A 13819-nucleotide genomic window follows, 5' to 3' on the forward strand; every position below is an offset into this window, starting at 1 on the left:
ACCGAATTAACTCCAGAGTTCATATGAAAGGTAAAACAACTGTTCCGCTCTCATATTATCCTCCCATCAACTTCATAATATACCAGATCTCATTCTAGTTAATAAATTAAAGAGACATATTAATTGATGTGGCGATACCTAACAACAATAATCTATCTATGTTAAATACAATGAAAATATCGCCAAGAACAATACCCTCTCTCTACTAGTGGAGTCATTCCTATTCTCTACTAGTGGAGTCATTTCGAACCTTCCGGAAAACATAAAAAGCTGGGTTTGAATGAACATCTCTATAAGACTGTGCAAAAAGCTGTACTACCCTCGACATCCAGATGTGTTCAAAAATTTTACCTCAGCATACCAAGTCACTTAGGGCTCTATAACATGAAAAGAGTCCCACTAGAGCTCAATTTCTGATACCATAGCCATAGGTATTTGGGATGAGTGAATTTTCTCCTTAGAGGGACTAATGCCCGGTTGCACCAACATATCTTAAGCCTAAGACGTGACTTAAGCTCAGCTTATGAAATATACGCGTTGCACCATGAGTCCCCGTTATTCTCAGCTTAAGTTGCCGTATGAGTTTGACATACAATCTAGCCTCAAAAAATTGACAATTGTGTGTATGGTTGAATGTTGTGTTGTGAAATACAGATACAGATTTATATTAAAAATGGATATTAATTTTGTGGATTTGATAGAACATATCGACATTGTAGACGAAGAACAGTACGTGCCACTATTTGCGCTTATCCCTCGCAAGGTATTTGTTCGTAAAAATCCCTTTGATAAATACGGAGATGCCGGACTAACAAAAGAATGCGCCCTGCATATTTTGGAAATAGTGGAACCACAATTAGAATATATGCATAATTTGTAAGTAGAATAGCTTTATTTATTATAAATAAATAATAAAAATTAATAAAATAAAAACAAACAATGATATCAAGTAGAAGTTCAAAAGTGAGTTTGCTTTGATTTATAAACTTTCACCACTATTTAGAACATTGTTATTATACTAATACTTATTTACTAAAATTTTTGTTGCAATGTTTTGCAAGAAAAGGTTACCAACCACCATAATCACCATATTTATAATAAGTATAGAAAACCCATAATTTAATGTAGATTGGTTAATTGAGGTAGTCAGTGATCTTTTCCAGAAAAAGGTACAAGAAACAGTTTTTTTGTTAACATATGACACGGCATTCAAAAAATATACTAATTTAAATTAGAAAATGAACATAAAAAAATCTTAAGACTCCTAATCCTAATTCTTTTTTGATGAGTTGTCTTTCTAACCTGAACATTTTTTCTTTATGTTCATATTCTAGTTGAAATAGTTTATTTTTATTTGACATTTCTTGGCTCAGCATTTCAGCCTGTATTTGTAACACTTCTAGTTTAGCGTCTTCTACAGCAGAATTCCTTTTTACTGGCCTCCTCTTTTGTGCCCACTGCCGTTTTGCCAATCTGTCTTGAATATTACGGTCTTCTGCATTGTTGTCTGCCGCATCTTCATATGTGTTGGTAGAAGCTGAAATTTTTTTACATTACTTTATTATACTATGTATTTTTAACATGATTTCATAATTACTTCTAAATATTATATTATTCTATTACATTACATTTAAAAAAAAAAGGCAAACCGACAACACTACAATGAGTTCCGTCTGATAAGTCTTATGAGTCATGCAGTAAGACACGACCTACTATTAGAACGTTTGCAAGAAGTCGGTTTAGATGGAAAAGACATCAATTTACTAAAAAACTTGTACTAAGAACCAAAACGCCAGAGTTAGGATCGACGGTTCCACATCCGCAGAAGTAGAAATTTGGAGGGGAGTTTAATAAGGATAAGTTCTGTCGCCTCTGCTGTTTAATCTTTACTCCGAGTTTCTATTTAAAGAGGCACTGGAAGACTCACAAGGATGGAGTCAAGATGAATGGCGTAAATATCAACAGCATCAGATACGCCGATGATATTGCGTTGATTGCGGATTCCGACTTGGGTTTACAACGACTCATCGACAAGACCAACTCGATCTGTGAGCAATTTGGTATGAAAATAAACATTAAAAAAAACCAAAGTGATGTCAATCCGAAAAAACCAATACGTACCTCAACCTTGCACAATAAATGGCCACATTTTAGAACAAGTCAATAGATTTAAGTACTTGGGATGTTGGATCGATAGCAGCCTAAATCCTGATCTAGAAATAAGATCGAGAATAGAACAGGCCAGAAAATCTTACGAAAAAAATCAAAAAATTGCTTTGTGATTCTCGAATAAAACTCGAAATTCGACTACGTTTGTCCAAATGCTACGTCTGGTCGACTCTTCTCTATGCAGTTGAGACATGGACCCTTAAAACATCAACCGTAAATAAGTTGGTGGTCTTTGAAATGTGAATCTATCGGAGAATCCGCAAAATTTCATGGACATCGCATATCTCAAACGAAGAAAATGCTGCATAGAATAGGCAAAGCAAGAGAACTTTTCAACACAGTGAAATTAGAAAAACATCATACCTAGGCGACATACTAAATATGTACCAATATGCTCAAATTATAGTGAAAGTAAAGATCGAGGGAAGGAAAGGACTAGGAAGGAAAAGACTATCGTGGCTCAGAAACATCCGACAATGGACAGGGCTAAATTTTGAACATCTAATAAGAACAACTGAAGACAGAGAAGACTTTGAAATTGTAGTAGCCAACCTCCATTGAGTAGACGGCACTTTAAGAAGAAGATTACATTATTTTTTATTATATTATTCTATCATATAAACTGTACATACGTTGGGACAAAGCGTCGCAATCGTTCATATTGTCGAGACCAGATATTGTCTTGGTATTTACCACTTCTAATATCATTGCCTCGTCCTTAAATTTTGTCTCTGGAGGTCCTCCTCCCGTCTTATATAGTTGCCGTCGTGATTCTGCAGCCTTTTTTCTTAGGTCCTGCTTAATATTAGACCACTGCTTTCTTAAGCAAGATTCATCTCGGTGAACATGATTCATCTAAAAATACATTACAATACAATTCCGCTAGGTATAATATCAAAATGAGTTTACAGTAAATTAGAAAGGTAGTGTCGCCAAACAAGGCCAGTGTCTTAATTAGGCCAATTGCAAATATTTTCTTAAATATAGATATTATATATTAGAGGTCACCGTAAATGTCTTTATCAGTCAAAATCGTCTACGCCATTCAGTCGGTAGTATCACATAGCAGCGCTAAGTAGACTAGACACGTGTTTGTTATGGTGCGGAAGTTCGTTTATAAATTTTAGGTAAGTTATAAAATTACTAAAATGGTACTAAATGAATATAAGCCAATTATTTTTTCTTTGTAAAGCGATAGTAAATTAATACTTTTTAAGGAACTGGAACTGTTTTTTCTCTATATTGCTTTTTATTATTTTTTTTTATGTTAAATAAAAAAAGTAGACAGTGTCCTAATAAAGCCAATTGTCCTAGATGTGTAAATGTGCGATATGTGTGCTTAATGTATTGACAAATTTTTGTTTTTAATATGAATAAAAGTTTCTTTCACTAAATTTTGTATTTGTTCTTTAATTCTTAGGTTTAAAATTTATTATCCACCTCAATTTGCGTAAAAAATGAAACTGGCCTTATTAAGCTACCATTTCCTAATAAGGCCAAATATTCCAGATTTATTCAATGTTAAAATTTTATACTTCTTTATTTATTTAGTAAGTGTTTTATCCTGAAATTCGATAGCTAAAATGTTAGGCAATACGTATACAAGAGTTTTCCCCCATATTGTGCCTGAATAAAATATTACAGATATTTAAACCTTAAGGTGGCCTTAATTGGCGACCGTACCTAATTACTATCTACTAAGTTGTTTGTTATCAACATTTCTTAAGGTTGATCTGAACCCCCCCAAAAATAAACTACACATTCAAAAAATTTGAAAAAAATTGAGAAGGTATATGTGATCACTAGAAGTATTTTGACAAATTTTGAGCAAACTTCATGTTTTCGTTTTCGAAAAAACTCAAAAAAACTCATTTTTTTTCAAGTATAAAGCGGGAAAACTAAACATACAATTTTGTTAATTTTCTTACAGCATAAAGATATAATCCTAGGAAATACTTATGAATTTTTTTAAAATTTTTGAATGTACAGTTTTGCCACAGTAGGAAAAAATAATATGTTTCGGCTTATAATAAAGCTACCGGTAAGAAATTGGATAAAATTTCAATAACAACATATATAAAACTGTAACAATGGAAAATATTTCCAATAAAATGTTGAATATTTTTTCCTAAACATATGAAAAATCTCGTTAAACAAGAATTATATCTTGAATTGCCGCTAAGAATTTGTGCCGCCATGACATTGCGCCATCTACACCATCGGTAATATTTATGTTCGATAGATAGCAGTGCCTTCTGCTTCAATCGCGTCACACAGAACTTTATCCTAACAGCGTTGCCATATCAATTACTTTGTACAACAAAATGTTTTAATGTTAGTAGGTAATATAAGCCTACTACTATAACGTCTATTTATAACGCATCAACGTGACCTTCTGAAATTAATTTAACTACTTTTGTTGAAATATTTTCAGTCCCCTTGGCCGTATTAGATTTTGATATATAAACCCTAGTTGGCAATTGGCATTTTAATGTTTTTAAGTACCATAAAGTTGTCTTTTTTTATTTGCATTTTTTCATGTATCTCTGAAGCTTTGTATTTGACTATATTTTGAATTGGAATTGGAGCATAGTCTTCATTTGTCAAATAGTGTTTCTAATAATACCATCCATGGTATTTCTCTTTTGTCGCACTTTTATGTTTATTAAAGATTTTGATTGAAATTATTACTTTATCTTTAAAATTTTCATTGTCCATTACTTTTTGCATTTGTGGTGAGCTAAATTTAAGGGAAAACAATTGGACGATATGTAAATAGATATGGAGTAAGAGCAGTAAATAACCACTTCTAAAATTAATTGAGGAGAGGTTAAAAATATTTTCACCTTCATATTAAAAATAAAAAAGGATCAATATACAAGGAATAATAGGTAACAATCAGTTTTAAAAATCTTACATCTATATTGATTTCTTCTCTGTACGAAAACAACAGAAATAAATAAGACAAAAGAAAAATGTGTTGTCACTTAATAATACGTATGTTAAATAAACGTATTGATTAGTCTGATGGAAGTAGAACTTAAAACTGTTATATGGAGCTAATCTGGATCTGTATAAATTAAATGAGAAAGAAAAAAATCTAATAAACAGTTTCTTTAAGAGCAGGAATAGAAAGATTATGGAATATTAGAAAATGAAAACGGCGCGGCAGAATAATCATCGATAAAGAAGTAAAAAGAGGAAACGCGATAACGATATCTGGAACAATTGTTTTATCTGATAAGAAACGAAGAACAGCCAGAAATTGCTATCAAAATAAAAAATATAGTAAAGCAGTGTGGATTGTTTCTGTGTTTGAAAAATGTTATGGGTTTTTACGACCTTGTCCGGACGGGTCAGTAAGTGACAATAATATTGTGGAAGTTACGTGACTGTATTCATCCCGAGAATATACATCTCTAGAGGCAGCCGAATCCATAAAAACATGTAGCTTGTTAAGTGAATGTCCCTAAAGAAAACAATAACTTCTTCTTTAGCCTGGTTGCATCCACTCCTATACAAAGGCCTCCCATGAGTTCTCCACTCTTCTCTGTTTTGTGGTATTTGGTACCAGTTTCTCCCCACTTTTGATTTGAAGTCATCTAGCCATCGTCTTTGTGGTCTTCCTCTGCTACGACTATGCTCGCGTGGTCTCCAATGTAAAATGTTTCTCGTCCACCTTTCGTTGTTTTGCCGAGGCACGTGTACTGTCCTATCCAGTTCCATTTCATTTGCGCAATTCTTCCAATAACATATTCCACCTTCGTCCTGTTTCGTACGTCCCATTTCGAATATGTTCTCTCAGAGATACTCTTAAGATAGCTCGTTCGATGGCCCTCTGTGTTGTTCTTAATATATTGGCTGATAACCCTGTAAGTGTCACGGTCTCCACTCCATAAGTCTTATCTGGTAGAATACAACTGTTGAGTACCCTTTTTTCTAGATTTATTGGTATCTTTTTGTTTTTCAACACATCACTGAGTCTTGCAACTGCTGCCCAAGTAATTCAGATTCTTATAGCTATCTCGTTCGTTTGATTTTGTTTGTCTAGTTTGATCATGTGACTCTTCGACACTTTCGATCTCACTTCCAACTAAGTCGATTCTGATATTTTGATTTGTCATCACTTTTGTTTTATTTAAATTCATTTTTAAACCGCCTTCCTCAGATTCATGTTTAAGCATCTTTAGTATGTAGATTGGTTCTTCTGTATTGTTGCTTATGAGCACTATGTCATCGGCAAATCTTAGATGACTTCCTTGCGTTATTCATTCCGTTTAATACGGTCCAGAGTTCTATGGAATCGAATGCCCCATTGTACAGCAAAAACAACAATACAAATGAAATATTAACGGTAGGCGGCCAGCAGTCTGAGAGAGTAAAAAATATATTTACTGGGAACGATAATCACAGAAAATAACGATTATACTCCAGAAATAAGAGAGAGAATTGAAAAAGCACGTGCCAACTTCGTGAAAATGAAAAAGATTTTATGCAGCAAAGATCTGATATTGGCCCTCAGAATAAGGCTAATTATAATATGTTATGTATATGGTATGTTAAACAGTAAATGGTTAAGTTTAATTAGTTACCACTATAAACAGACCGGATTAACCGATAATAGTATAAAAGGCCCGGTTTCAGGTAAAATTTATTTTAGGCTTTATTATGGGAGTACCGTCTAGTCAGTGTTAATTGCAAAAGACCAACTCTGTCTACCTCGGTGGCTTATCGCTCCGGGTGGGTCTTAACAATGGGCCAGGTCAGATAAATTTAATAATATTTACGACCGCACTAATTGAACTCAAACCATTTACTGTTGAACAAACCATACACAGTGTGCTTTAATACTAAGGAGCTGAATCATGGACATTAAATCGAAATGCAATAAATCGACGAGCAAGACAGAGAAGAACTAGTTTTGGTGTTAGTGAAATAGTTTTGAGTATTTTTTTCTGTTAACAATCATTTTTAATATCTTTATTATAACCTTTTTGGACCTTATTCTGCGGTATCTCATGAAACTGATTACGCAAAAAGATCTCATGGGAATATTTTTCTCAAGAAACACGATGTTTTCGCCTTGCTTAAACATATTTTGCCGAATTTAAAATCAAAATTCTATTCTTTTCTTCTATTCTTTTTCTATCATACATTGACTTTATTCTCTCAGATATTTTTAGTTCTTAACACGTTGATGAACAGAACGTCTATAGACGACATTTTTAAAATAACGAGTTATGACAAAAAATCGGTAGATTTTTGTAGATTTTTTGTCACATTACATCTACAGATGCATATGAAATATAATACGACATCCATGGTCGTCGTCCACATGTTTACAAAAAACATATTGTTTCCATAAAACAAATTTAGCAATTTGGCTATTACACTGGCGGACAAAAAATTTAGGTCACTAGATGAATTATTTGATGCCTTGGATTTCCTAAACCTGTTGTCCGATTTGAATGATTTTTTTAGTATGTTATAGCTTTATTATTTAAGAATCTTAATGTGTTAATATTGTTGCTAGACAGGTAAATGTCATTTTATACCGGGTGTAACAATCATACTGTGTTTTTCCTTAAAGTTCGGAACACTCTGTGGAATATTATAGTATAGATAAAATATTGAGATTAGAACTCAATTGTAGCCTTAGGCTTTCTTAACATTTTCTTTTCTGATTCATTTGCTTATGTTGGATAATAAAAAAAGTTAGGTACTTTAATAACTAGCCATGTTCTTCATCAATACAGGGTGTTTCTAAATAAGGGCGACAAACTTTAAGGGGTAATTCTACATGAAAAATAATGACAATTTGCTTTATAAACATATGTCCACAAATGCTTAATTTCCGTGATACGGGATGTTAAATTTTTTCTTACCAACTGACGGTTTATTTCTTGCTCTAAAACCGATTGAGATATGCAACTGAAATTTGGCATTTTTTAAGAGGTAGTTATTGCGCATTGTTTGACATACCATTAAGAATTTTATATTCACCATTGGCGTGCATACGGGTTTAAATATTTTAGATACATCCCGTATGCACGCCAATGGCGAATATAAAATTCTTAATTGTATGCCAAACAATGCGCAATAACTACCTCTTAAAACCTACCAAATTTCAGTTGCATATCTCAATCGGTTTTAGAGCAACAAATAAACCGTCAGTTGGTAAGAAAAAATTCAACATCCCGTATCACGGAAATTAAACATTTGTGGACAATGTTTATAAAGCAAACGGTCATTATTTTTTCATGTAGAATTACCACTTAAAGTTTGTCGCCCTTATTTATAAACACCCTGTATTGATCAAGAACATGGCTAGTTGTTAAAGTACCTAACTTTTTTATTATCCAACATAAGCAAATGAATAAAAAAAGAAAGTGTTAAGAAAGCCTAAGGCTACAATTGAGTTCTAATTTCAATATTTGAGGCGTCCAGAGCAACAGTGGCCTAACCCACATCCCACAATTTTACCAAAATGCTTTTAATACATTAAAGTTATGCATTACTTCAGTGTTTACAGATGCAGGGTGGCTGAAGCAACCATTGCTTGAACTAGTCTGCATCTGAAAACACTTAAATAATGAATAACTTTAATGTAATAATATCGTTTTGGTAAAATTGTGGGATGTTTGTTAAGCCACTGTTGCTCTGAGCGCCTCATTTTATCTATGCTATAATATTCCACAGCGTGTTCCGAACTTTAAGGAAAAACACAGTATGATTGTTACACCCGGTATGAAATGACATTTACCTGTCTAGCAAACAATATTAACACATTAAGATTCTTAAATAATAAAGCTATAACATACTAAAAAAATCATTCAAATCGGACAACAGGTTTAGGAAATCCGAGGCATCAAATAATTCATCTAGTGACCTAAATTTTTTGCGCGCCAGTGTATATTCTACTTTGCAAAATTCATATAGTGTCACAACACTTGCTTATACATTTGACGCACTGTTCGTCAACGTGTTAAAAGTTTATGTATAAACAAAATTTGTGCTAATACATTTTTACAAGATTGCAAGCGGTCATAAAATTTTATTACCAGTTTTCAGTGTGAGATAAGAGATGACTAACAACTGGAATATTTAGTTACCGAGAAACATAATATGCAATTAGTCTATGATGTGAGGCCGCTCTCGTCTGAAAAAAATTCTGATTTGGTTTCTTTGCGGATTCCTATTCAAAAATGTCCCCTTTAAATAAATCAGAAGGGTGCCGGCGAAATTTTTGGGCAGAAATTGTCTAAACAATGTTTCTAAACAAATTCACAAGATTGGTAAGGGGCCGTCCATTAATCACGTGAAGCTCGAAAGGGGGGGGAGGGGGTCTATAAAAAATCACGAAATGTCTCAATCTACGTGATATACGTGGTCTTGAACGTCAAAATGTATCACCAAGGGGGAGGGGGGGTTAAAAAATGCTAAAAAAAACCTCACGTGATTAATGGACGGCCCCTAATTGGTATTTAGTGTAACTCAATCTGAATATTTCTGAATCTATTTCGATTATGACTGGTCGATGTTGGCTGAGGGGGGGAAACTATGGAGTACGGTTCGGAAGCTTGGGAGTAGTTGCAACTGTGAGTTACTCGAAACCCAGCATAGATCGAGGTTGCGCCTTTGCGCCATCTCCTATCAAAGAAAGTAGTTTTATCTTTTAGACTATGAATAAGGTGAATATTGATTTCTTCGGCCAACTCCAGGAGTTTCCCTCATTTACATATGGTGACTGCTTAAGTCCTGTAAACTGTAGGTTGGTTGTTGGTTTTCCACAGTTTTGTCGTGCGATATGATTGGCGTATGTAATTGGTACATTGTAAATAATTAAATAAATAAATAAATTGTTTAAAAAACTATGGTAATAATAATATACAAAATTTAAAGAGAAGTAGTCCCGGTTGTGTGGTAGCTCCCGCATGAAAAATGCTTCCCATTCAGTTTCTCTGGAATTCCTGCTCAAAAATGTCTCCTTTAAACTTTATGAGAAGGGTGCCGGACGGCATTTTTGGGCAGAAATTGTTTAAATAACTTTTTTCTACAACCGTGTTAAAAATGCAATTTTTAGCACCCCATACGAGCGTTAAGAATGCTACTTTAAGGCACTAGTGCTTTAAAATTTTTAAGGCACTGCAGTTAAAAGTGAATTGTCAAATTGTGAAACGTAAAAATATTTATATTTCATATTTCATTTATTAACATTAATATTAATAGTACAACTTGCTCAATTTGAAAAAGGTAGTTTAAAACGTTTTGTAAAATTTAAATTAAACTGTATTATTGCATTTTTAACACGTTTGTAGAAAAAACTATTAAAATTTGTTAGAATATACTTACAACAATAAAAGTAGATGTTATTCTATAGTTGTTATGTTATGATTTACGTATTGACAATATAGACGGTTTTGATGTAATGTCAAGAAAAATATAAAAATGGAATGTCAGTCAAGTTCAAGTAAAAGTTTTTGTAGGTATTGTCATTGAATAATTATCAGTTTTCAAGCCTCTAACTCGAATATGCGTATGTTCGCATTTTTCAGATTTTAAATCGCTTATAACTCAAAAACTGTGAACTTGTCAGAAAAATGAAAACAAACTTTTTTATTTAGTATTACCCTAAAAACCTGAAAAAATATTTTCCCGTGCAAAATAGAAGATTGTTGAAATAGAACCTGCCGCATCGGCATTAAAATTGGATGGACGCATAACAATATCAACGAATTGAACGAATATGATATAGCTCATAAGCCGATGCCGCACTGCAGGATGCTAGATGGTGGCTTGGAGGGTGGATTTTAAAGGTGGATGGTGGAGGGTCGCTGCATCCTGGACGCAGTGAAAGAGTGAAATGAAGTCAGAAGTCAGTATCCAACTGACTGCTGAGGAATCGTTTGTTTCATTTGTTACGTTACATTTGGTTTGTTTTTTTAGCATATCGTCATATTAGAGGTAAAACTCACTTACTAAACTTTTCAGAAAGTGGAGAAAAATTGACTTAAAGGCAAAAATTGTTTTTTAAATTCACCTGACTTGAATATTGGATTTTTTTAATGCAACTGCAAAGAATAAATAAAACAGATATTTTAAGCCATGTTTCGTCACATAGTGGTCTGCTGGGTCCCAAATTGCCCTTCTTTTATACACAGCACTTATTACGCTTTCATCCATAGCGAGGCTACCCGGATGGATTATCAAACACGACTGATATGGGTGGATAGACGCCTGGCGGATCACCGGGTGGGTAGATGGTAGTGGGAGGCCACTGCGGCTACCGTCGTTGTATTATTCGTGGTATAAGTAGCTGGATGGTCGCCAGGCGGGTATCTACCTTCGTAGCTCAAAACAAGTGCCGAAGATAGCGTCACATACGGAGACCCAACACCACGATCACCTCCAAGGTAAGACAATTTTAGAAAATTATAGAAGGGCGCAGGCCCCCAAAAAATATATATAAAAAAATAAAAAGGCGTAAGCCCCCAAAAAAATATAAAAAACCATAAAAAACACATAAAAACTCGAGCAACAAGTCACTGGGCGGAGCCCAATAGGGCTCAGCACGATAAAGGCATAGAGCGCATCACGCTGAGCCTAAGATTTTTGCATTCGATTAGGGTACCACATGGAATCTTATTACCCAGGATTCCATTGTGAAGAGCATTTGGCTACGATAGTTGTGCCCTCATCGCGCATCAGCGTGCTATGGGGGGAAAGGGATGGCCTGGGGCATTGGAGCGAGGTGGGGTGATCCCTGTTTACACTCGGGTCAAAACACCTCGCCCCAATGAATTGTTACACCCGAATGTACTCTTTCGAGAGGGTGGACATTCCCACAGGTCGGGTTAAATCAAATTGCTTGCTTGCTTGGCGGGTATCTACCATCCACCATCCTAGCAAACTTCCTGCACTGCGGCATCGGCCATAGAGAAAGCTTTTATATGAAACAGATGGTCACGTTTATAAGGAGGCTTGTTGACGAGGGATGTTACGGCCGCAGAGCGGGCGGTGGTGAGATGACGGTGACTACGGACGTTGTCAGATCTATGCACCTCCATAGCACCTACTCAGTTGGAACGCAAAATCCTATGCTAAAACGTTACAGGGCCGTAAACTTCTACTCACTATATACTCTTTGATACATTTTAAAAAGAACGGTCTAAATTTAAGACAGAACCGACTACTCTTCATAATTTTGAAAAAAAAATGTTTAAACTTTAATACAAGCACTTGGCTATTTCAGATATATTAATATACATAAATCTAAGTTTTTAAACTTCGAAAATGCGTATTATCGCATTTTTCAGATTTTAAATCGCCCTTAACTCGAAATCTATCAACTTTTGAGAAAAATGGCAACATACCTTTCTTGTTAGAATGGCCCAAAAAACCTAAAAAAATATGTTCCGGAGCAAAAAGGGTGATCTTTTGAATTTCTTAAAAAAAAAATTTTAAACAATTTCTGGCCAAAAATTTCGCCCTGCGCACTTCATTTTCCTTAAAGAGAACATTTCTGAATAGGAATCCGCAGAGAAACCGAACCATAATTTTTTTTAGACGGGAGCGGCATCACGTCATGGACTAAATGTTTCTTGCCAACATTACATTTTGTTATTAGGCCTTGATAAAATTACTGTCTTAAACAATTTGGCAACAGGGCCAATTGAGCCAATGGGTGTAAGGACAGAATAGTGTTCAGGTTTCTACATTATTACAGAGTCATCATGTAGAAATCTACAATTAAGTTGAAAATGTTACCACAGTAACATGCTACAGTACAGCCATCTCTAGGATCAGAAACAAATTAATTAAGGGTTCATATCAACCTTAAGTAAACACACTTATTACATACCAAAAAGCATAATATATTATAATAAAACTTACCTCGTTAAACTGAATTGCGATACGATTCCAAGCTTCATCCTTTTCCGTATTGCTCACAGCATTAGTGATTTTATTTTCAACGACGTCTTTGTTTGCGTGTACTAGCTGAGCAAGTAAATTTTTTTCGTCAGGAGTATAATTTATTCTCTTCGCCTTTTTGTCCATTTTTAAAATATAATTAATTGAATATTTTAAAATGACACCGAACGAAATCTAAAACTTCACCCAATAATTGACAAGTTATATGGTTACCATGTGGATTGCATCGTAAATTGATAAGCAGTGACGGTTCGTGATTTTTACCATAGGGGAGGCTATGCTATACCTAACTGTAAAATATCTAGACAAACTTGCACTAGCAAAAAAAACGCCAAAAAAATCTAATTTAAGGCCCCATTTTTTTGACCATTTTTTATTTACATTTTTTAATATCATCATAATATCATATCATTTTAAAAATAGTTAGTCAAATTGTAAAAGTGTATTACGTGTCGTTTATTTGTTAACAATTCTATCTCTATAAGTAGATATGCATATCAAAATAAATACAGATTTGAACTTTTGCAATCCATACAGGTTGAAGGTTCACATTTTTTAAGATACTCAACTAAATTTTTTTAATTCTAAAAGCGGCCTACTAACTTCTAATCCAAAAACACGGCAAATTACCGATATTTTGCTTTGCATTACAGATATAGGAAAAAGTTATTTGAACAAGTTGTTCCAAATATTATTCTAACCCCACATACCAAATTTC

At 34.1% G+C, this 13819-nt stretch overlaps 1 protein-coding gene across 1 annotated transcript; it reads right to left on the reverse strand.

Moving 5' to 3' along the window:
* Nucleotides 1-775: 775 nt before the first annotated feature.
* Nucleotides 776-13402, reverse strand: LOC126884549 (uncharacterized). Its single transcript, XM_050650507.1, has 3 exons — nucleotides 13063-13402; nucleotides 2802-3024; nucleotides 776-1537 (listed from the first exon to the last, which is right to left on the reverse strand). The coding sequence occupies exons 1-3, from the start codon at nucleotides 13225-13227 to the stop codon at nucleotides 1227-1229; spliced, it is 699 nt and encodes a 232-aa protein (XP_050506464.1). The 5' UTR covers nucleotides 13228-13402; the 3' UTR covers nucleotides 776-1226.
* Nucleotides 13403-13819: the final 417 nt, after the last annotated feature.

This window comes from Diabrotica virgifera, chromosome 5 (assembly GCF_917563875.1).
Source record: "Diabrotica virgifera virgifera chromosome 5, PGI_DIABVI_V3a".
Taxonomy (NCBI): Eukaryota; Metazoa; Arthropoda; class Insecta; order Coleoptera; family Chrysomelidae; genus Diabrotica; species Diabrotica virgifera.